The sequence below is a fragment of the Eubalaena glacialis genome, chromosome 8 (assembly GCF_028564815.1).
Source record: "Eubalaena glacialis isolate mEubGla1 chromosome 8, mEubGla1.1.hap2.+ XY, whole genome shotgun sequence".
Lineage (NCBI taxonomy): Eukaryota > Metazoa > Chordata > Mammalia > Artiodactyla > Balaenidae > Eubalaena > Eubalaena glacialis.
This window is the reverse complement of record NC_083723.1, coordinates 100,278,921-100,304,705: the sequence shown is the minus strand read 5'-3', so window position 1 is coordinate 100,304,705 and position 25,785 is coordinate 100,278,921. Positions and strand designations below refer to the sequence as shown.

The 25,785-nt window shown below is 36.5% G+C and overlaps 1 protein-coding gene across 11 annotated transcripts in view; it reads left to right on the top strand.

The window, feature by feature from the left end:
• CADPS2 (calcium dependent secretion activator 2) overlaps positions 1-25,785 on the top strand; it is a 548,265-nt gene that overhangs the window by 362,790 nt on the left and 159,690 nt on the right. For all 11 annotated transcript variants that reach the window (XM_061198688.1, XM_061198685.1, XM_061198689.1 and 8 more), the window contains 4 exons: positions 10,243-10,351; positions 11,426-11,626; positions 23,114-23,250; positions 25,584-25,771. In XM_061198688.1, the coding sequence (XP_061054671.1) occupies positions 10,243-10,351; positions 11,426-11,626; positions 23,114-23,250; positions 25,584-25,771 (635 nt within the window). The remainder of the gene's footprint in view (positions 1-10,242; positions 10,352-11,425; positions 11,627-23,113; positions 23,251-25,583; positions 25,772-25,785) is intronic.

Below are 25,785 nucleotides of genomic sequence, written 5' to 3'. Positions count from 1 at the left end.
TTTTGTGAAAGTTAATGAATGGAGCGATAAAAATAAGCTACATTTTTCAAGTTCTATAAGACAGTAAAAACTGATTTGTCTTTCAGTAAATAGAGAAAAGATGGGGTCAATGATGTCTTTGAAACTTTTAAAGTAACTAGTATAGATTAAAAATAGGATGCCAAGGAAATTGTAGTAGCCATATTACAGAAGACAGCGATATATACGTATATATATTAATTTTTAGTATAAATGAGTTAAATGGACCTAGTAACTGATTCTCGGAGTGGGATAAAAACCGAAATCCTTATGTGAGATATACCACAAACAAAAGGCCAAAACACAGAGAAAGTAGGATGACAGTATTAAATTCAGACCAAGTAAAATTCAAGAGAAGTATTAAATATATGAAAGGATTATAATTTTATATTGGTTAAAGATATAGTCAACATTACTATAAAACAAATGATGGTGATTTATTGAATACGTACCTGAGAGAAGATAAATAGTAAACAGATAATGCCTCAACTTGCTTGCTGTTCAACTCACTTTTCTCTCTCTCCCCTACCCTTAGTAGTCTTTGATTATAGATTCTTACAGATACCTAACTAAATATCTTATAGCTCTCTTAAATAGTAACTTTGCCAGAAATTAAGAGGCAATTGGCTTGTTATTTGGGAATACAGTTTTTAAGTTTCACAATGTGAATTAGAATGTGGTATATTGGAAGGAGTACTTACTGGATTGAGGAGACTTGTGTTCTACTCTCAGGATGACCATCTCCTTCTGGGTGACCTCGGGAAAGTCAGTTTCCACATCCGTAACTCTGGAGTTGAGATCACAACCTCAGGGGTCCATAACCCTCATCCCTCAATACCAGTATGTTTCAGAGGATAATCATATATTTTCTTTTCAGTGAAGCTTAGCTCTGAAAGTAACTATTTGTCACTTAGTGAGACTTGAGTCCTCTAGGTATCACAGCCTCTAGTTTCCAAAGTATTAAAAATCCTCACCACATGATTGAAATCTATAATTGTAGCAAATGTAACAATATTTTATTCCATTGGTGAATTTTTACTGATTAAGTAAATACCTTGTAGAATGTTAGGACAATACTATCAAAAAGTAAATCTAGGGACTTCCCTGGTGGTGCAGTGGTTAGGAATCCGCCTGCCAATGCAGGGGTCACGGGTTTGAGCCCTGGTCCAGGAAGATCCCACATGCTGCAGAGCAACTAAGCCCATGCACCACGACTACTGAGCCTGCATGCCACAACTACTGAAGCCCACGCACAACAACGAAGACCCAACTCAACCAAAAAGTTAATTAATTAATTAATTAATTTTAAAAAGTAAATCTATAATGTTGAGAAGTACAATCCCATGTATTATTTTATAATATGTATCTGATACATGTGAGTAAGATCTGGGATTTTGAATGAATTTATACATTTTATTATGTTCCATTACAATTTTAGAACTGCTTACTGTTTTTTTCTGATGAGTTTTCAGTTTACAGTACATTCCATTATTTTGGCCTTGTTTTTTTTCTCTAAGTAGAAATACATAAAATATAGAAAGATCTCTTTACTTTTATGAGCCAGATATTTTTGAGAAGGTTAAGAATTTCTTTTTAATATGAATAGTCACTCCCTAACTAGTTGTTTCCCATATTATTTTTTGCTATATTGTTTGTTGTTTCACTTTGTTTTTCCTGCATTTTCTTAGCATTTTGATGGCTTTATGACTGTGGTCACATCATCACAGCTGTGTATCCTGAAGAGTAAGATCTGGGTCCCCGTGGCCCTCACAGGTGTGCCCATCACATAATGCGTGCTCGAGACAGGCTATATAGATGAAGGAATGAATTTGGCCTCATGTTTATTATTTCCTGAACATTTTAAGTGGAGTGTTTGACATTTAAAAAATCAAATATTATTTGTATGCCAAGTAGTGGAGGATCCATTTAAGAGTACACGTTGGGTAATTTGGGCTGCTGGATTATTAGTGTTATTTTTTTTTTAACAAGATAAGTATGTGATTTGTACTTTCAAATAGAATACATTTTCAAATGTGGCTTAGTAGAATATTTATAGAATTGAAATAAGTTGGATTTCATGGAGAAATTAAAAGGCAGGGACTATATGCCAGACAGTGTAGGAGCCAGTGAGGCAAAAACAGGGGACAACACACAGGAAATGCAGTTAGAAAGGTAAAGGGGACAAGTTTGTCAGGGTCTTGGAATGGGGAGTAGGGTTTTACTAGATAAAGAAATAGATGGAAAGTGGGATTTTAAAGGCGAAGGTGATATTTTCCTGCTTGGGAGTTCAGGTGAAGAAATGCATAGAAGTGGGCGAGTCTTGCCGGATAGTCTGTCTGGAGTAGCAGATGCAGTGGTGGCTTGTACTCCAGCTAGTAATTGCTGGAGATTTTTGCTAACCCTTGCAAGGAAGGCAGACCTTCCTGTGCTTTTCTTCTCTCTCCCAGCGGGTTCCAGGTCGTTCCTGTGGTGATTTGTCAGGAGACTTTCTTTTAGTCAGGTTTTGAAGACTCTCCAAAAGAATGAAATGGAAAACATGAATGATTTGCTTAATAAATATTTCTATTTTGTTAATAATTGATCACAAAATGATGACTTTGGAATAGTCTCTGGTGTCTAATAATTATGTTTTAATTATAAGACAAATTTGAACATATGTTTGGTTTTATATACTAACCATCATGGATTTTTTTTTCCTGGAATGTGGTGAAAAGGACATGTATAGTCTCTCTCATGCATATAAAACTTACACCTACTATTCAGAAACTCCATAAAACAAAATTAGAATCGAGAGTTAGCCAAAGGGTTTAAATTGGTGGTGTTGGCTAGTCGTAAAAATACTGCTAAGAATTCTTTTATGGCAAACATCTAGAAATGATATGATATAATACACATCTTTTTACATACGTAACTGTAAGAAGAAAGGAAAACCTCAGGGACCAAAGAGTGAAGCTTGTGAATTGACATTGTGGCTGCCCTGGGGCTGGGGTATGGGACAAGGGATATTGATGTTGGTCTGTCAGGAGCTAGGGATTTTATTGTTCACTCCAAGAAAGAAAACATACCCTGAGGCATTCTCAAAGTGGGAATTTGGAACAGAGACTTTCTCATAAAGAACTTAAAAGAGTTAGATTTCAGGGAAATGGTAGACTAGAAAAAGCTTGCCCTCAGGCTGGTAAATTTCTGTTTGGCCTTAGGTTTGGAATGTGGAGTAAAACAGATGCCTGAGAATGTAACTCTTAGCCTTGACTCAGAAAGTTTTGAAGTTCTAATTTATTTCTCCAAATATAAGGGAAACACCCAAGTTAAGAAATTAACATAAAAAAATACTTCTGGATTGGTGATACATCTGAGGCATCTGGCATTAAAAAATATATATATTTTTTGGAGAAATGATCCCTTAACCTAGGCTTTATAAGAGATCTACAGATAAAACTGTGCTGAATATGAGCTCGTAATTTAAAATTATAGAATAATAAACTAATTATTTGCACCCCCAAGAATTTCAGTAATAGGAATATCACATATATAAACTATAAAATAATTGTATTTAAGGCACTGAAATTTATAAGTGGGTTCAAAAGTATAAGAAAAGAACAAAACAACAACAGAAAAGAACGTAACACTATGAAATAATGAACAAGCAGGTTTGGAAAGGGACTATGCACAACTACTAACCAAAAATGTAAAGCAGTCATTGAAATTACACCCTTATTGGACATGTTAAACAGTAGGTTAGACACATCTGAAGAGAAAGTTAGTGATATAATTAATGATAGCGTGTTAGTTATAATCTGAAGAAATAACTCAGAATTCAGCATACAGAAATGCAGAAACATGAAACATGTAAAGAGGTTAGAAGATGTGGAGGAAAGAATCTACAGTTTCAAGATACTTCTGATAGAATTGGAAGAAAAGGCAGTATACAGGAAAAATGGGACAGACTCAACCTTTGAAAAAATACTGAACAAGATTCTAAAATTGATACAAGTCATGCATTATCAGATATAAGAAATACAACAAATACTAACTACGATAAATATAAAAGTAGAAATTTTGCAGTGCAACTGCAGGACAGCAAAGATAAAGAGAACATTTAAGAGAAACCAGAGAGAAAAGGCAAATTAACTACGAGGGAACCACAACTGGATTTTCATCAGACTTTTCAACTTAGATATATAAGCCTTCTGACAGTGGGGTAGTATCTTCAAAGTGCTGAAAGATTACTAGCCTAAAATACTATGTATAACCAAATAAACCATCATTAATAAGTAAGGGAGAATTAAAGACATTTTAAAATAAAAAGAAAAACTGACTCAGCTTTTGCTAAAAGGAAGGAAGGAGATTGAACTCAGAATGATGGAGTGTAATTCAAGAAATAATGGTCACCAAAAAAAAAAAATGGGTAAAGACACGGGCAAGGGCCTCCCTAGTGGAGCAGTGGATAAGAATCTGCCTGCCAATGCAGGGGACACAGATTCCTTCCCTGGTCCGGGAAGATCCCACACGCCGCGGAGCAACTAAGCCCGTGCGCCACAACAACTGAGCCCACGTGCCTAGAGCCCATGCTCCGCAACAAGAGAAGCCACCGCAATGAGAAGCCCAGCACCGCAACGAAGAGTAACCCCTGCTCCCTGCGACTAGAGAAAGCCCACGGACAGCAATGAAGACCCAACGCAGCCAAAAATAAATAAATAAAAATTTAAAAACAAAAAGGGCAAATAAATATTGACTAGATAACATTTGATAATGAATATTTTCTGACTAAATGTTAATATTAGTATATTAATAATAGTATAGTAATATTTAGTAATATTACTAAAATAAGGTAGAATTAGCATATAACGAGCACTGATTTATAAGATGGGAGCTGGTGATAGAAGCAAAGCACTCAATTTTCTACACTTAGGAGGAGATGAGTTAAAAGCAAAAGAAATGTATATTTGGCCATCATCCCTATTCTAACACAGAGCTTCTAAAACCCTGAGAATTTCCTAAGTAATGAGAGTGATAAAGGTGTTATGTTGATGCAGTGACTTTGGGAAGCACCTTAGGCTGATTGTCAGGAGAAACAACCACAGGAGTAGAGGGCTGGAACTTTCAGTCCCACCCACCCTGACCTCTGGGGCAGGGAGAGGGGTTGGTGGTTGAATAAATCTCCAATGATCAGTGATTTAATCAATCATGTCGATGTAATGAAGCTTCAAAAACCCAAAAGGAGAGGGTTCAAGAGAGCTTCCAGGTTGGTGAACACATGGAGATCTGGGGAGAATGGAGTGCTGGGAGAGAGCTTGGACACTCCTCACTCTTTCTCCATACCTCGCCCCATGCATCTCTTCCATCTGGCCTTTCCTGAGTTATATTCTTTTATAGTAAGCCTGTGATCTAGTAAGTAAATGGGTTTCTTGAGTTTTATGAGTCTCTCTAGCAAATTAATTGAACCCAAGGGGGTGTGTGGGGGAATACCGGGAACCTCTGATCTATAGCCAGTTGGTCAGAAGTACAGGTAACAACTTGGACTTGCAACTGGCCTCTGAGGTACAGGAGGGGGTCATGGGAACCTCCAGTCTGTAACCGGTTGACCAGAGCACAGGTAAACAACCTAGGCTTGCAACTGGTATCTCAAGTAGGGGGAGTGGGAGGGCAAGCTTTTCAGACTGAACCCTTCACTTGTGGAATCTGGTGCTATCTCCTGGCAGATAGTATCACAGTTGAGTTAAATTGTAGGGAAACCAGCTGGTGTCCCGAGCATTGTTTGGTGGTGATATAAACCACCCTTCACCCTCTCCCCACACACAGGTTGGAACTAGGTCCAGGAACCTAAAAGAACTTACATGTAAAATAAAAGTTTTAAAGCATGAGTGGAAATAATAAACACAAAATTCAGCATAATGATTCCCTCTGGGGAGAGAGAAAAGGAAATGGGTTTGAGCAGGTGTAATATGTAGGCATTAACTTTTTCTGTCCGGAGGAGCTGGAGTCAGGGGTGGGGACTTAAAGCATATATATATATATATATATATATATATATATACATACACACAAGAAGTTATGATTGAACAAAGCTGGATGGGGGGTATATACATGTTAATATATTATCATGTTTTTTATGCTTGAAATATTTCATAATATTTTTAAGATAACACTATGTTAAATCACTTTATGGAAGAATGGTGGGATTTTGGACTAAGTTAAGTAAGAGAATGAGTTGCTTTTTAGGATAAATAATGGAAGTATAATGTTACTGTTTACCACTTACCAACACCCCCTAAAAAAACACCCACAGTCATACCTTTTTACACAAAGAAACTGAAGCTCCGATGGGAGCCAGTGGGTTTCATCTGTAAGCCTTAGGCATATGCAGGTGAGAAAGTAAATTCATTGGCCATCTATAAGATACGGAAAGCAAAAAGAAAAGGAAATCTAAGAGTAGCAAGAACCGCAAGTGTCTCAAGTTATTGGACTCGCTGTTCCCAAACAAAGCTTTGGGGTTTTTTCCAAAATAGAAAAACTCTCATTATAAAGTAATTAATATTCTTTGAAAAAAAACTTTAAACACTGAAAAAAATAACTTTAAATGACCTATAATTGTACTATCCAATAATAATCACTATTTATAGTTTCAGTATACATCCTTCTATTCATATGTATATAGAGTGTTTACCAAAAAAAGCACACTCTACATTTTTTAAATCCGCTCTTCATGTTATATCTTAGAAATAGTTTCATGTCCAGAAAAAAAAAAGTCATATCTCTTTCAATGGCTGTATGGCATTATACTACTGTGTGGTTATACCATAATGTATTTAATCAAGCCACTGTTGGTTTTTCCAGTTCTTTCTCATATGCAGTGCTGCCGTGAACACACTGCATATGCATCTTTGAGTATTTGTCCATTTGTTTCCTTGGGTAAGTTCCTGGAAGAAAATTGGCTGGATGAAGTGTTCGTAATCCGTAATAAGTCTTTTGGTATCAGTCAGGGTTCTCCAGAAAGGCCAGCAGGCTAGAAACTCAGGCAGGAGTTAACGCTGCTGTCTTGAGGCAGAATTTCCTCTTCTCCAAGTAACCTCAGTTTTTGCTCTTATCTACAAATCACCCCACATTGATATTAGTTCTTTGTTGAATATATATTTTGCATACACCTTTTTACTTTCTTTATGGTATCCTTTAATGAGGAGACGTTCTTCTTTTTTAACATGGATTTAATTAATTAATTTATTTATTTATTTATTTTTGGCTGTGTTGGGTCTTCTTTTCTGTGTGAGGGCTTTCTCTAGTTGTGGCAAGCGGGGGCCACTCTTCATCGCGGTGCGCAGGCCTCTCTTGTTGCAGAGCACAGGCTCCAGACGCGCAGGCTCAGTAGTTGTGGCTCATGGGCCTAGTTGCTCAGTGGCATGTGGGATCTTCCCAGACCAGGGCTCGAACCCATGTCCCCTGCATTAGCAGGCAGATTCTCAACCACTGCGCCACCAGGGAAGCCCCAATGAGGAGACGTTCTTAATTTTAGTGTTAGTTCATGTAATCTATTTTTTTCTTTCCTAATTAGTTCCTTTTTGAGTCCTCTTTAAGTAATCTTCGTCTACTGAAAGGTGTGCTTATGTTTCCTTAGTTTTAATTTCTGTTCAAAAGTGGGAAAGGGAACTCTCATTAAGCAAAGTGTTTTCCGTGGAATCCTGTGTTGTAGGAAATTTTGCAATTAGATATCAATCCACCAGACATCTTTTTCTCCTGCTCAGAGCAGCACCTCCCCCTCACTGTTTTGGAGGAACTTCTAAGAGCCTGCCCATTGTAGCATTCAGTAGTCTTTGCCACAGATGTGAGCTCTTGACCCAGACTGGGCTAACGGTGGTACTTTTGCCCCTTGGCCACAGTGAATGGTCCACATACGGCCTTACACCTAAGCTGAGGCAATCAGAGAGGTGGCTGCAGAGCTGTTGGCAGCTATGGTTCTAGCCCAGTGAGACTTCAGGATAAGAACATGAAGCCAGTTCCTCAAGAGAAGCAGAGCAGAGAGACAGCAGATCTTGGCCATGTTGAGTCCCTGGCTGCCTAAAACCTTAACTCCACCCTGGACCTTCCTGTGGGGTTGGTTATGTGGCCCAATAAATTTCCAATGTTTATTAAGATCTTTTTTACTTTGGTTAAGTCTTGAAATATGTGTGCTTGAAAATGTGGTTCCATGATTGTATGTTTGAGAATGCTCATAATATGTCTCATTCTTGGAGATTCACAATGTGTATTAGCATATTAAAGGCCGTAAAGAACCTGCAGTAAAAGAAGCCTGTTTGTCTTTATTTAACCTGATGATTCCCAAACTTTTTTTTAGTTGAAGTATAGTTGATGTACAATATTATGTAAGTTACAGGTGTACAATATAGTGATTTACAGTTTTTAAAGGTTATACTCCATTTGTAGTTATCATAAAATATTGACTATCTTCCTGCGTTATACACTATAACCTTGTAGCTTATTTTATGCATAGTAGTTTGTACCTCTTAATCCCCTACCTCTCCCCCCTTCTCTCTCCTCACTGGTCACCACTAGTTTGTTCTCTGTATCTGTGAGACTGCTTCTTTTTTTGTTACATTCATTAGTTTGTTGTGTTTTTTAGATTCCACATGTAAATGATATCATACAGTGTTTGTCTTTCTCTGCCTTATTTCACTTAACATAATGCCCTCCAAGTCCATCCATATTGCTGCAAATGGCAAATTTTCATTCTTTTTTATGGCTGAGTAGTATTCTATTGTGTATATAAACCACATCTTCTTTGTCTGTTCATCTGTTGTTGGACACTTAGGTTGCTTCCATACCTTGGCAATTGTGAATAATGCTGCTAGGAGCATTGGGGTGCATGTATCTTTTTGAATTAGTGTTTTTGTGTGTGTGTGTATTTTTTTTCAGATATATACCCAGGAGTAGAATTGCTGGGTCATATGGTCGTTCTATTTTTACTTTTTTGAGGAACCTCCATACTGTTCTCCACAGTGGCTGCACCAATTTACATTCCCACCAACAGTACACAAGGGTTCCCTTTTCTCCGCATCCTCTCCAACATTTTTGTTTGTGGTCATTTTGAAGATAGCCATTCTGACAGGTGTGAAGTGATATCTCACTGAGGTTTTGATTTGCAGTTCCCTAATGATTAGCGATGTTGAGCATCTTTTCATGTGCCTGTTGGCTATCTGCATGTCCTCTTTGGAAAAATGTCTATTCAAGTGTTCTGCCCATTTTTTTAATCAGGCAGTTTGGCTTTCTTGATATTGAGTTGTATGAGCTGTTTATATGTTGGATATTAATCCCTTATCAGTCATATCATTTGCAAATATTTTCTCCTATTCAGTAGGTTGTCTTTTCATTTTGTAGATGGTTTCCTTTGCTGTGCAAAAGCTAGTAAGTTTAATTAGGTCCCATTTGTTTATTTTTGCTTTTATTTCCTTTGCTTTAGGAAACAGATCCAAAGAAAATATCGCTGCAATTTATGTCAGAGTGTTCTGCTTATGTCTCCCTCTAGAAGTTTTATGGTCCCAAACTTATTTTTTATTTTTTTAAAATTTTTTTATTTTTTTTTATTTTTTTAATGCTATTCTTGTCTGCTTACATTCTTTGTATGTATGTGTGTATGTATGTATGTATGGCTGTGTTGGGTCTTCGTTTCTGTGCGAGGGCTTTCTCTAGTTGTGGCAAGCGGGGGCCGCTCTTCATCGCGGTGCGGGGGCCACTCTTCATCGCGGTGCGCGGGCCTCTCACTATCGTGGCCTCTCGTTGCCGAGCACAGGCTCCAGACGCGCAGGCTCAGTAATTGTGGCTCACGGGCCGAGTTGCTCCGCGGCATGTGGGATCCTCCCAGACCAGGGCTCGAACCCACATCCCCTGCATTGGCAGGCAGATTCTCAACCACTGCGCCACCAGGGAAGCCCCCAAACTTATTTTTAACACAACTATTTTTTTTTATGGCTCTTCTATTAATAAATAGCTCATAGAATCTTGGCCAGCAGGTCATCAAACTGGGAAATGCTGGGTCATAGGCATGAAAGGCCTAACTGCAAGCTGATAAATGAAAGGTGCTTAACTCTGAGCAAGGTTTTAAAAAATGCGAACATTTAATAATTTATATGCAAATCATATGTTACTTTTTTTTATTTTGGTCAGAGTCTTCTGATAAAGAAAAAACTAGAAGATAAATTTAATGTAACCAATATGTAAACTTTTTTTCTCATGCAGGTTAGCCAATACACCTTTGCTATGTGCAGTTATAGAGAAAAAAAGTCTGAACCACAAGAATTAATGCAGCTTGAAGGATACACTGTGGATTACACAGATCCCCACCCAGGTAATTCTTAGTTGAATCACTTTCCCTGCCTCTCATGTATTCATGAAATTGTCATAAATATCCTGTGTCTATTCTCCATTTCAAACTCCATTCAGTGAATGGTACATATTCCATTTATATACCTAGACAAGATTTGATGGGATTTGACTTATATCTTTATGAGGCTACTTAGTTTTAGCCATAAGTCATCATCTCTGTTATCTCAGTACAAGGATGAAATATGTGAAAGTTACCGTTATGGGGAAATTGTATGAGAAATATCAACAGTGCTTTCAGAAACTTCTTTACTGAAAAGCAAAAGGTACAAGAGACAGAAATAGGGAAAGAAATAGCTAATGAATAACTGTATATTATATTCTACTAATTTTCTCCCCAACATCACATTCTTGTACTTCTCTCCCTCCCTCCTAATATATTAATGCTGTGTATAGTACTGGACACTCAGTGTTTGAGATTAGTGAGTGAATAAGTGAATGAATGAACGAATATATGGAGATTAATGAAATTAATAAAGTGAGGTTAAGAAATATATAGATACTAATGAATAGATAAAGAAATTATTATAGATTAAAAATAGAAGTCAGTGATCACATTCACTGATCAATCACTTAAAACATCTTCTCTATGAAAGAATTTTGCAAAAGTAAAATACCATGCAATGTAAGTATCATTTTTATCTTACCTATATTTTTTTACTGCTCAACTGGTCATATATATCTCCTCTATATAGAATGAGGAATGTGCCGGCAGATAATGACTTTCTTCTCTGGCATGAAATATCAGACTTTGCTATGCATTCCTTTGGGGTAGGTTTGCATGTCTTGCAGAATGCTGCTTTGTTATGAACTGTTCCCTAAGCTAATTTTAATTTCCAAAGTGATATGGAAGTGTGTAGCTTCGCCTTATTGTTTTCCTTCAATTCTTGGATTGTGGATTTGATCCTCAACTAAAAATGATTCAAGGCATTGAGCTCAAATAGCAAATCAGTTCTTTTCCCTGAGACCATTTAATGAATGAGGTTAAAATTGTGCCAATTGTGTACGTTTTTAACAATGTCTTTTTTTTCCTCCACAGGCCTTCAGGGTGGTCAGATGTTCTTCAATGCTGTTAAAGAAGGAGACACTGTAATATTTGCAAGTGATGATGAACAGGATAGAATATTGTGGGTTCAAGCCATGTATAGGGCCACAGGTCAATCGTATAAACCCATTCCTGCAGTTCAAGCCCAGAAGCTGAATCCTAAAGGAGGAACTCTCCATGCAGATGCTCAGCTTTGTAAGTTTTGTTGAAAAATAATTTGATTATCAATTAATAACCTTAATAAGATATAAAATTGCCTGAGTCAAATTTGTTCAGTATTATAGTTTACATCATTAACTGATTCCTAATTGAATAAGAATAGTTCATTTTAGTAGTCATAGAATCAGTTATCTAATTTTTCAGACAAACCTGGAATAAATGGTGCCTATGATTTCCAGTCATGAATTTGCCAAGCACTGGGATGTCTCTGGGAATCTCAAGAGCATAAAAGAAAATTGATTTTAACTTACTGTAATTTTAACTTATGTGTTCTATTGAAATGGGAAAAGTATTGCAGAATCAAACTGGCATTAAGATTCCAGAATACCAAAATGATGGACCATAACTTTCTAGAGTTGTTTCTAACAAACCAAAAGGATAATAGGCCTATTTTCTGTTGTGGGTCGGAAAAAAAAAGTCATCAAGGCAACTTTCTTTTTCTAGGTACCTTTATATTCATGTCATTTTCTCAATGCTAATATAAATCATTAAGAACTAAATTTTTCATTTTAATTTACAACTAATTAATAACAAATTATGTGATAATGATAGAAACATTTTCAAATGTAGCTTTAATAATCATTAAACCAAATGTTTTAACTTGTTATACTCCTTTGTAAAACTTCTCTGGTTCCTTCTGTAATATAATAAATCAGTTTGTCTTTAACTGTAAGCTCAAATTGGAACTTTTCATTCAACACCCTTCTACTCTCAAGATTCTTCTCCAGCGGAGCAGCATTTTGACATTCATTATTTTCTTCTCTCATTATTTTCTTCTCTCTTCTCATACTTTTCATGCAGCAAATAACTATTTTCTGTTCTTTTTAGACACCCGTTAGTATTACATTTAGACATCTTAAACAAAGGCACTTTAGGCCAAATAAAGGTGGAATATGAGCTCAACTCCAGATTCCTGCGTGCTTTAGGCTTCAGAGTGTACACCTTTAAACTTATCCCGATCCATCTTCAAGTGATGATGGCACTTCATACGTAGTATATGCATCTCACAATGGTGTACTTCCATATCTCCCTTCCTGGCCCCTGCACAATTCTGGTCATCCATTTTACTTCTACAAATGTTGTAAATCCCACAATACATTGATATTATTATTATGCCTTAAACAGTCAATTACCTTTTAAAGAAATTTAAATAATAAGAGAAAATGTTGTATACTCAACCGTGTAGTTACCATTCCTAGCACTCTTTATTCTCTTATAGAGATATTTCACTTCTGAAAGGACTTCCTTTGACTTTTCTGTAGTGCTTTCAGCTTTTAGCTTTTTTCTATATGAAAATGTCATTATTTTACCTTCATTTGGAAAGATGCTTTTCTTTCAGTACTTTAAAGACTTTGCTCCACTCTCTGCTAACTTGCTTTTTTTTTCTCCTGATGAGAAATGTGCTATCATTTTTGTTTCTTCCTCTATATAATGTGGTTTTTTTCTCAAGCCGCTTTAAAGATTTTCTCTTAATCACTGGTTTTGAGCAATTTGATTATAATGTGCCTTGGTGTAGTTTTCTTCACAAAAATATTCTTGAGCTTTATTCTAAGACACGGTTAAATTACTTGAAAGAAGTGTGATTCTTTCAGGTTTTGCTTTTAAGTTTTGTTGGGTGGGACCACATAGCATCTAGTCTAGGATGAGTTGTCCCCAGTTCTGGACCAAGACTATTCTTAAAGACCCCAACTGATGACCAGTGAAATTTGAGGTTTTATTTTCTGGCTGTTGGGAACAGGCACTGCTCCAGGCTCTGTGTGAGTCTGGGGCATTGTCCCCTCTAATCCTTTAGGGTGGTTCTTTCCCCATCCTCATGTTGTTGCCTACCTTGCGTGAGGTGGTCAGTATTCATTTGAATACGAAATGGGGCAGCGAGAGGGACCAGTAGTCTTTCCTGCAAACTCCAGCAGCCTTGGCCTTCCTGAACTGTCAACTCCACATTCTCAACTCAGGGAGACCACTGGCTCTCCCTGGGTTCTCCCTCCCTGAGCCACAGCTTTGAAAGTTTCTCCTGGCATTAACCTGGGGCAACTAAAAGGCTCATCTCATTTGTTTCCCCGCCTCTTAGGAATCACTCTCCTATGTTGCACGATGTCCAAAATTTTAAGAATGTTTTTTAAAATATTTTTTACATGAATTTTTAGTTGTTTCAGGGAGGAAGTTTAATCTGTTTTTAATGACACTGTCTTAATCAGAAGCAGAGTGATTGTTTTCTTTGTTAGAGCAGTGTTTCTCAATCTCAGCAAGACTATCATCTTGGGCCAGATAATTCTTTGTTTCAGGGGTTGAGGGGAGGGCTGTCCTGTGTATTATAGGATGTTTAGCTTCATCCCTGTCTCCTACCCACTAGATGCCGGTAGCACCCGACCGCACTGCCCCACCCCCCGACCCCAGGTCTCACGACCAAAAATATGTCTAGACATTGTCAAATGTTCCAGGGGACAGGGGGAAAGGTGGGGAAGGTTTACCCCCATTTGAGAACTGCCGAGTTACGGTGACTTGAAAATTATTTTTGTGAAAATGTTTCCCTCATTCACTTGTGTTCCAGTATTTTTTCTTTACGTCTTGTGTGCAAGGAATACCCAAGGAGTGTGCTGATATCATAAAGGATATCAACCATCTTACACACATGGCAAGAAAAGTGGATGGGAACCACTGGTCTAGAACATTAAAATCATGACTACATGATACAGAATTAATGAGGAAAGGACCTAATAATCAGTTTATTCAGATAGCCATATAATTTCTTTCTAGCAAAACCTTTCTATTAGATAACAATGTGTTGTCAAAGCAGTGTTGATCAGGCTAAGTGGAACTGAATTTTCTAGCCCCTTGATAAACTTGTTTTAAAAAAGCTAAATTTGTTCTAAAAAGCCAAACTGTTCCAGTCGCGTTAAGAGCTTTCTTGTATTCCAGGCTGTTAGTAAAGTTTTCTGTCAGAGCAGACCCTACTGTTTTACCTTTCTTTAAAAAAGAAAAAAAAAAAAAAAAAAAACAAAGAAAGAAAAGGAAAGAAGAAAGAAAAATGTGTTTCTACTTCATCCAAATGAGCTACTGACCATGACCTCTATCAGAGATGTCACTGGACTGCTCCAGAGACTAGTTTTGCCTTTCGTATTTTCCTCCCTTCCTTGACTTCTGTATTCTTTCTTTTTCTCTTTCTTGATCATCTCTTGGAAGAACAACTTTTAGAGTCATTAGTGGAAACTGAGAAAATAACATGAAATTAAAATGACTAGAAATAAATGTTTCTAAACATTTATTTAAATGTTTAAATATGTTTTTCATTTCTTTGCTGACCTATATAGCTGGTAAGGGTAAGTATTTTTATGATACTTTTTTGCTTCACTGTATTAAATTTTTTGTAATGATAGGATTTTTTTTAACATCTTTATTAGAGTATAACTGCTTTACAATGTTGTGTTAGTTTCTACTGTATAACAAAGTGAATCACCTATATGTATACATATATCCCCATATCCCCTCCCTCTTGTGTCTCCTTCCCCCCCCCTCCCTATCCCACCCCTCTAGGTGGTCACAAAGCACCGAGCTGATCTCCCTGTGCTATGTGGCTGCTTCCCACTAGCTATCGATTTTACATTTGGTAGTGTATATATGTCAGTGCTACTCTCTCACTTCGTCCCAGCTTACCCTTCCCCCTCCCTGTGTCCTCAAGTCCATTCTCTATGTCTGTGTTTTTATTCCTGTCCTGCCCCTAGGTTCATGAGAACCTTTTTTTTTTAGATTCCATATATATGTGTTAGCATACAGTATTTGTTTTTCTCTTTCTGACTTACTTCACTTTGTATGACAGACTCTAGGTCCATCCATCTCACTACAAATAACTCAATTTTGTTGCTTTTTATGGCTGAGGAATATTCCATTGTATATATATGCTACATCTTCTTCATCCATTCATCTGTCGATGGACACTTAGGTTGCTTCCATGTCCTGGCTATTGTAAATAGTGCTGCAGTGAACATTGTGGTACATGACTCTTTTTGAATTATGGTTTTCTCAGGGTATATGCCCAGTAGTGGGATTGCTGGGTCATATGGTAGTTCTATTTTTAGTTTTTCAGGAACCTCCATACTGTTCTCCAGAGCAGCTATATCAATTTACATTCCCACCAACAGTGCAAGAGGGTTCCCTTTTCTCCATACCCTCTCCAGCATTTGTTGTTTGTACATTTTTTGATGATGGCCATTCTGACCAGTGTGAGGTGATACCTCATGGTAGTTTTGATTTGCATTTCTCTGATGATTAGTGATGTTGAGCATCCTTTCATGTGTTTGTTGGCAATCTGTATATCTTCTTTGGAGAAATGTCTATTTAGGTCTTCTGCCCATTTTTGGATTGGGTTGTTTGTTTTTTTGATATTGAGCTGCATGAGCTGCTTGTATATTTTGGAGATTAATCCTTTGTCGGTTGCTTCATTTGCAAATATTTTCCCCCATTCTGAGGGTTGTCTTTTCGTCTTGTTTATGGTTTCCTTTGCTATGCAAAAGCTTTTAAGTTTTATGAGGTCCCATTTGTTTATTTTGTTTTTATTTCCATTTCTGTAGGAGGTGGGTCAAAAAGGATCTTGCTGTGATTTATGTCATAGAGTGTTCTGCCTATGTTTTCCTCTAAGAGTTTTATAGTGTCTGGCCTTACTTCTAGGTCTTTAATCCATTCTGAGTTTATTTTTTAAAATAGTGTTAGGGAGTGTTCTAATTTCATTCTTTTACATGTAGCTGTCCAGTTTTCCCAGCACCACTTTTTTTTTTTAATAAATTTATTTACTTATTTATTTTTGGCTGTGTTGGGTCTTCGTTTCTGTGCAAGGGCTATCTCTAGTTGTGGCGAGCGGGGGCCACTCTTCATCACCGTGTGCGGGCCTCTCACTGTCCGGCCTCTCTTGTTGCGGAGCACAGGCTCCAAACGTGCAGGCTCAGTAGTTGTGGCTCACGGGCCCAGTTGCTCCGCGGCATGTGGGATCTTCCCAGACCAGGGCTCGAACCCGTGTCCCCTGCATCGGCAGGCAGATTCTCAACCACTGTGCCACCAGGGAAGCCCCCAGCACCACTTATTGAAGAGGCTGTCTTTTCTCCATTGTATATTCTCGCCTCCTTTATCAAAGATAAGGTGACCATATGTGCGTGGGTTTATCTCTGGGCTTTCTATCCTGTTCCACTGATCTATATTTCTGTTTTTGTGCCAGTACCATACTGTCTTGATTACTGTAGCTTTGTAGTATAGTCTGAAGTCAGGGAGCCTGATTCCTCCAGCTCTGTTTTTCTTTCTCAAGATTGCTTTGGCTCTTTGGGGTCTTTTGTGTTTCCATACAAATTGTGAAATTTTTTGTTCTAGTTCTGTGAAAAATGCCATTGGTAGTTTGATAGGGATTGCATTGACTCTGTAGATTGCTTTGGGTAGTATGGTCATTTTCACAGTGTTGATTCTTCCAGTCCAATAACATGGTATATCTCTCTATCTGTTTGTATTGTCTTTAATTTCTTTCATCAGTGTCTTATAGTTTTCTGCATACAGGTCTTTTGTCTCCTTAGGTTTATTCCTAGGTATTTTATTCTTTTTGTTGCAGTGGTAAATGGGAGTGTTTCCTTAATTTCTCTTTCAGATTTTTCATCATTAGTGTATAGGAATGCAAGAGATGTCTGTGCATTAATTTTGTATCCCGCTACTTTACCAAATTCATTGATTAGCTCTAGTAGTTTTCTGGTAGCATCTTTAGGATTCTTTATGTATAGTATCATGTCATCTGCAAACAGTGACAGTTTTACTTCTTCTTTTCTGATTTGGATTCCTTTTTTTTCTTTTTCTTCTCTGATTGCTGTGGCTAAAACTTCCAAAACTATGTTGAATAATAGTGGTGAGAGTGCGCATCCTTGTCTTGTTCCTGATTTTAGAGGAAATCGTTTCAGGTTTTCACGATTGAGAATGATGTTGGCTGTGGGTTTGTCATATAATGATAGGATTTTTTAAAGTAATATCATGATCTTGTTTACAGTGTCATGATACTGCTTTCTAGGCAAACCTGGAATATTTACATTAACTTTACCATTTATGAAACAGAAATGTTTATTTTTGCCACAACAGGAAAGTAGAAACAAACTAATATCTATCATTCATGTGGGCATAAAGGAAATGGCTATGAAGGTGTTAACAACAGCATGCAAAAAATTCTCTGTAATGTTTAGTATAGAAAAATGCTAAATTATATATGTGATACTATTTTCACTCTATTAAAAAAGATTTTTAAATATATGTAGAATGATACCTAAAATATTTACAGTGGATGCGTTTAATTGGAGGGATTGGTTGCTAATTCATTGCCTCTCTTGCCTGAATTTCTACAAAGTATCTATGTTATAACTTTAAAAAGAAAAGCTCATTTTTAAAGCATACCAAATGGTTAGGGATAGTCAGAACAAAATTATAAATTTATGAAATCTAACTTATTAGGAGACAACCTTATTATCTTTTAAAAAGTATATATAATGGTGTGTATTTATAGATTTATCCAATAAGTGTATCTGTTCTACATCCATATTTCTTTGACTTTCAAGATCTACAGAAATTCTAAGGAAAAGGGTGAATTGGAGTGAGGTTGGGGGAGTACTATTGAGTTTTTCTGCTTCAGTCTGCCTCTTGCCAGATGGATAGACATTGTTTAGTTAAACTGTCCTTCTTTGCTGTCCCCAAACAAAATACTGTGCAGGCACCTTTTTTTTTTTTTTTCATTTTCCTCTCACACATATAATGTGTATGTTACATAATACAATACAACACAGTACTAGTTGACTTTCAATAATAAATCAATGTCAAAAATGAACCAGAGTACTTACCTTCTTTTCAATTTTAGCCAAACTTTTAAAAAATTCTTAAATCAGACTGTAAACTTATTTAACTTTATAAGCTAATTCTCCTGATTGATCTAGTAAGTTAAATTTCACCCTTCATCAGTAAAGTATGTCCCACTTTATATTGAATATATTATTTCAAATAAATGTTGAATATCTGTGTACTTTGCCTATGATTATAGGTCTGTATGTGTTCGTTAAAATTGTCATCATATAAAAGTATTATTTATTTGTTATTTGCTGCAGAAAGTAAGATGTGTAAATCCATATATTCATTTTTAATCAATTAACCAAAACAAGCCAAGAAATTATTTGGGTCAATAATGGAGGCATGAACAGACCCCTCATGAATATATCTACCAACCTTTTCTGTTAGGTCTTCAGCATAAACCATATGTACGTGAACATACCAACAAGATAATCTGCATAAAATTTTAAAACATTAAACTTTTCCTATTGAAGGCTATATGGGTGCTCTAAAAAGAGAAGTGGTACTTCTCTGTGCCACTTTTAACTTGCTGTAAATTTTCAAGCTCAGTGAGAGTTGGTGCTAAAAGGAAAGTCTAATTGGGGTGGGTAGTGGTAAATGCAGCTACAGGCAAACTCCTAAACATAGGATAATTTTAAAACAAGTTATTGTATTTCAAAGGTTCATATGCTGCTTAGTTTAGCTCAAGGTTTTGCAGAGAAGACAGGCTCTTAGCTAGCAGCACTGTCTTCTTAGTCCTTTCGGTACTGGAGTCCAAGGCCTGGGACCAAGCACCTGAGTGGTCTCAGAAGGCTGATAAATGGCCTCCTCTTCTACGGTGCCGTCCTGTTCTTGCCCCTTCCTCCAACTCTCTTTTTCTTCCCCTTTCTCTTTTATATCCCTAATCTCTCACACCACCAGGAACAGCAAGAAAAAAAAAAAGAAAGAAAGAAAGAAAGAAAGGAAGGGGAGGGAAGGGAAGGGAAGGAAAGAAAAGGAAAGGAAAGAAAAGAAAAAGAAAAACATGCAGCATCCTTAGAATTAGTTGCAAAGGAAAGAGAAACATTTCAGTTAATTTTTACCCTTCTCACATTCTGATTTCTGACTTAGGTGCCCTTCCTGGTATTTGGGTTCCTGAGCACATAGGAGCTGACTGTGGTCAATGCCCACCAAATAGCCCTTCCACCACAGTGGGACCTGCCAGCTTGCTAGTAGACCTCACATGGTTTTCTCTGCTAGCTATTTTCAAGTCATTGTTAACTGTTTAAATTGATACTGTGAACCTGCTTATTATTCTTTTCTCTTGACTTCCAATAGCTATTACCCTAATGAAAAACTTAATTTTTCAGGTCCCATTTGAATAAAGCCTCTATAATTTCTTAAATCTATAGCAAATAGTAATCCTTCTCAATTTGGGTTTTATTCCATCCACTTTTACCACACCTGGTGACAGACAGTACTACCTAAAGATGCTGGAGCATGTATCCAACTGTTACCATAGAAACTCTCCACCAGTACCCTCATTTATCATGTCCAACGTCTATACTTAGTCCACAGGTTAATCATCACAATATATGACAGTTTTACAGGACATTGTTTTAGCTCTTATCTTGTTGGTTTCTTTCGATGATTTCCTTATATTGTTTCGGAAGACAAACTGAACTGAACTAAGTTGTCATTGAACATTTGATTAGTGCCATGAATAATTTTCCGTTTAAGACTCGTCACCATAATTTTGTGTTACGATGAACATGAATTGAAGATGATCGAGTATAACTCAGTTTTAAAGCAAGTCTCCAAGCCTTGGATTTGGTTATGTAATTGATTGAAAGCATGTTTTCCATTTGACCCAGATGATAACTCTTTGTTACCCTCACAGTTAATAAAGACATGTTATGCCAAGAGAAAACTATATGAAAATATTCTTTTATAAAAATAAGACACTAGCTATTTTAATGATAATTATTTTCCTATTTTACTTTAGTTCATGAGAGAATTTTATTTTTTTTTTTTTTGAATTTTATTTTTTATACAGCAGGTTCTTATTAGTTATCTATTATATACATATTAGTGTATATATGTCAATCCCAATCTCCCAATTCATCCCACCACCACCAACCCCCACCCCCCTCCCCCCCCTTTCCCCCGCTTGGTGTCCATATGTTTGTTCCATGAGAGAATTTTAAAATGAAAGGTTTCCCACACAGGGAGATCAAAACTGTTGCCTTTCTAATTTATTCATAAATTCATGGAAACTAATGGTAAAATAGTGCATGGTGAAGTTTATTTACATAAAATATTTTGAATTGTGCTGATCAGATGGCATAGAAAGTACATTTCACTTTCATAGAATTTACAGCCCTGAAGAGATTGTAGGTTGTTGTTGTTGTTTTTAATAAAAATTTTAGTGGGTTTGTTTGCCTGTATGTTTTTTCACCATCAATATACATTCTATGTTTGTGACTTAAATTGCTATCATAAATATTATTTTTATCAGTAATAGTATTTGCTAGAAAAGTACTTTTCCATTTATGTGTGTGATTTGGAAAGGTTTCTCACATTAAATAATATATGGTTTTGAGTTATATTTCATAAGGAAGATAATTCATAAAGTACCTTTATTTTTGAAAATATGATTTAATTATGGAAATGAACTATAGACTCAGTTTTTTTCAGAAACTTGTGTATCTTATTTAAAGACTGTATACCCATTATTTTAAAATAAGAATTTGCTTCTACAAACCTTTATAGTAAAAGGAGAATTATGGGTTTTTTTCTCTGAAGTTTATTACATATCCTGTTCTCAACACATAAACCATTAATGGGTGTTATTTTTAAGTTCTTGTTATGACCTTCTCTGGTGAAAGAAATAATGAATAAAATTCAGCAGATGTTTTATAAAACTAGTAATTTAATTTCATAAAGGTGATACTAAAAGATTTTTTTTACTCAAATAAATGGAGAGATGAAGATTCTAAGATAAATTCTTTAAAATACAAAATCTTCTGATTTTATAATATGTATGCCTTGCATTTTTCAATATTCTTCCTCCACATTTGATATTATTTCACATTATCATATACTTAACTTTATGTTAAAAGACTATCAGACATAAGACTAAAATACAGGAGAAGTTGGATTATCTCATTTCTCAGTTCAGGAAAAGCAGTTTAGTTTAGTGTTCATGCAACTAACACTAATTACCACATGTAATATATTTAATCATTCAGGTAAGTAATTACTAAATGCAGAAGAATACATATGCTACTTTCTCCATGGACCATAACTGTATACCTTACATCATTGATGAATGGCCATTCATTGCTTGCTTGCTGCATTCACCTCTTGATATCTGTCACTGATGTGAGATATAAATTAGTTTGTGTATCTTTTCTTTTTACATGTGATTCTGAAGACCCTTCAGCTTGAATTATATAGTTCTTCCATCCACAAATATGGCTGAAAGTTGAACTTGACATGGATCAATATGATCTGGGCTAAATATCTAAATGTGACTGATTATGTTAGCATCATGTCCACAGATCAATATTGAGTTTTATTATGAGCCTGCCTCTATAATTGGGTTTAATCAATAAGCTTTTGTCTCCTTTCCTTTGCAGTTTTAGGGTTGGACCATATAGGTTTTTAAAAACTACATTTAGCTTACATTTAAGACTCTGCTTCTTGTGATGACCAGTAATGAGATCTATCCGTGAATTTTAAGGAACAGTGGAGCCTCAGCTCTACCACTGTGAGGAGAGCCCACTTTTATCTTGATAACTGATTGCTTGCCCAATATGCGCGACATCTCTAACAGAGCTAATGTAGTAACACCCAGCACTCCTTTCGGGTGCTGTGTGGCTCTCTCTCTCTCTCCTTAGTAAATAACTCACATTGAAGACGTTGACAAAACATACCATTAATGAAAGCAATCATAAAAGCTTGCCTTTTGATAAACCCGCAGGGTCTATAGGCGTTGAAAGATGCAATCTGTAAAGAACAATAAATTTGGGCCTTTGATTGAAGTGCCATTTGGGACGTTGTGCTTTGTCTGCATATTTGCACAAACATGATGCTCCCTTTTTCATGTCTCTTAAACTTGAAGCCTGAGAGCATTCATTGCCATTTCTACATTAAAGTTGGTCCCATTAAAAGCTCCCTACAAAAAAAGACTGGAAGTGATCCAGCTGAAGCTAGTATGTTCATTTCTGCCCTAGTTTGCCATTTGGAAAGCAGGCTTCTAGCCATCGTTGTCGGGTTTTTTTAATAAATAGGTCCGGGTTCTTTTCCAGGCAGTTCCTTCAGTAAATGTATACTGCAAATGCATCAACTTTTCTTAAATTGGGGGGAAAAAAGATTATTTCTGTGATGGATATTTGAAGTAGCTTTGAATGTGAATAGAATTTCCTCATTCCAAATGATTGGCAGATTTTTCCCTGTCATTTTTATTTAGGCTCCAAAAAAATGTTGCCTTTTATGGTTATATGCTGAATTCGTGGCATCATATTTTATGTAATGGAAAGTAGTCATCTGTTATCATGAGACATGCATTTTGTGTTGTTCAAAAACCACGTTTGCCTATTATTAAACCAGAAAAATAAATGTATTGTACATGCCTTTCTGAATTTACAGATGCAGACCGTTTTCAGAAACATGGTATGGATGAGTTTATTTCTGCGAATCCCTGCAAGCTTGACCACGCCTTCCTTTTTAGAATACTCCAGAGGCAGACTTTGGATCACAGACTGAACGATTCCTATTCTTGCTTGGTTAGTACAAATCTGTCTATCTCGTCCCCTATAGGTTAGAGTGAAAGATTTTTAAAAGTGAGAAATACTTGTTATGAAGCGGCCTTTTATCCCTGACTCATTTAATAACTATAGTTGGAGTTAGGGATAAAGGATTCCAATCGATTGCTTCCCAATTTGAAAATTATACACTTGAAGACCACTGCTGTGCCACTCAATAGACAGGAGAATGGACTCGAGCAGATTCTGAACTGTGGTTTCTCAGCCCCTCTGGAGAAGGTGGAATGAAAATAGAAGGCTTTACTAAAGATAAAAAACCTCTGTGATAGGATTTACTAACACCTGTACAGACATTAAGGTTTAAATTCTGCTCACCTAATGGTGGTACTATTCATGTCTCCCTTTTGTTCCTAGAAAGACAATCTAAGTGACAGGGAAAAGAAACAGTGCAATAAATAATATGATGACAGGGGCTGTATGTAACAGAGGAAAGCTTTAGTTTCATCTAACCCTCCAAAGATAATTTGAATTTCCTTAAAAAAAAAAAAAAAGACATTAAATCGAGTAGCTAAACTGCTACTTTGTGTTTAAACCAGCCAAAATTTGAGATACAAAGTATAATTTACATTTAGAAGGAATGCTTGACTCCTTAGAATGTGGGCATTAAACTATAGCCTAAAAATCGTTATGTACCTTTAAATCCAAGGATTTTTGTTCATGGCAGTTCCTCTGGAATTTCTCCAGGTGGAATATCCCTATTTCTATCACCACTTAGTCTGTTGGCTACTGAACATGGTAGCTGCATGCAGTAAAGTTACACTCTCTTTAAAATAAGATTTTAGACAGGATGTGCTCTCAGCTCATCAGAGATGTTTCAGTAGACAGGAAGAAATTAAACAATTTATTGCCATGATCACGCTGATGGTTCATTAATTCATTTATAGACTCTTTTTTAAGTACCTATTATTCAACATGTAATTGTGTAGCTTAAACCCGATCCAGCCCAAACTTTACAATTACATGGAGAGTAAAACAAGTCATCACAAAACCCTAATGTATCTTTCTGTGGATAAGCACACATAGACTGATCATCAATAAGAGCACTTTCCTCTTGGATTCCACTCTGTGGGGTTAGTTCCTGAACTGTCAAAAGTCGTTTTCGTTATGTGGATGACTCACGTGCCATATGAAGTGTGAGGAGAACACTACAGTGTGTCTTCAACTGCACCTAGAGGGTAGGTGTGATTAGAAAGTGTTTGAGCGCAAGATGACCCTGGATGTAAATCATGGCTCAGCAGCGGATTTGCACTGTCGTCTTGAGCAATTCACTGATTACCTCTGAACTTTAGCCTCTGTATCTGTAACATGGAGTCATAGTAACTACTATGCATGATGGTTCTAAATATTAAATATATACATAATATGTCTGGTACAGTGCCTATACTATCACCACAGTAAGTAGTATTCTGGTTTTCTTTTTTCTCTTCTTTTTAGTTATTTTTTATTGCAGTCTCATCTTTCTGTATTTCTCACTATTCTTTTCCTTCTCTTGCACAATTATGCTGCCCCCTTTGAAAACTCTCCATTCCCCCTTCTTTCTCTTTTTTATCTTAAATTAATCCATATAATCCACTGAAATATTTTGTAAACCAGCTCTACCTAACCTGGTCCTCTCTTGTTAGCCAAGCATACGCAGCCATCCTAACATCTCATTGCAAGAGAACCAGAAACTACTGCTGTAAAACATTAACTTTGTTGTATTGGTCATAGAAAGACAATAGAATGAGAACAATATCCCAAATATTTAAATACCCAAATAGTACATGTTTACCACTGCTAGACTTACTGAAATTCTCTTAGTTCACTTTATAAAATGCTTTTGGAAACTAGGCAATTTCAGTTATCATGTCTGCTTTACCATTCTCTTTTTAATTGATTCATATAGAGATTGAAGTTTTTTGTAATGTCATTCTTTGTGACTGACAGTTTAGATGCTGTGAATAAATTTGAGTAATTTTGAGTGACAGTGGAGGAGAACAGGTTGCCCATGCCTCACTGTGGCAATAAAGACAGGATGGTTTCACGTTGTCAGTGGCCCAGATCAGTTCCAAAATCGATGACATTCGCTCTTTGGTAAACAATAGGAAACGTACTACTAATTTAAAAAATATTGTCAAAAGACACTGTAACGCAGCTTCTGCTTATAATGCCTGACAGTGCCTACAGAAAAGCAAATCCTGGTACAGAAAAAAAAAAATATATATATATATATATGTGTATATATATATATGTGTATATATATATATATATATATGGGTATATATATATATATATTTCTGTTCTTCCTTTTGCAGGGGTGGTTTAGCCCTGGCCAAGTCTTTGTGCTGGATGAGTACTGTGCCCGTTATGGCGTGAGAGGCTGTTACAGACACCTCTGCTACCTTACAGAACTGATGGAGCATTCAGAAAACGGTGCTGTCATTGACCCGACCCTGCTTCATTACAGCTTTGCGTTCTGCGCCTCTCATGTGCATGGCAACAGGTATTTTTACTTGC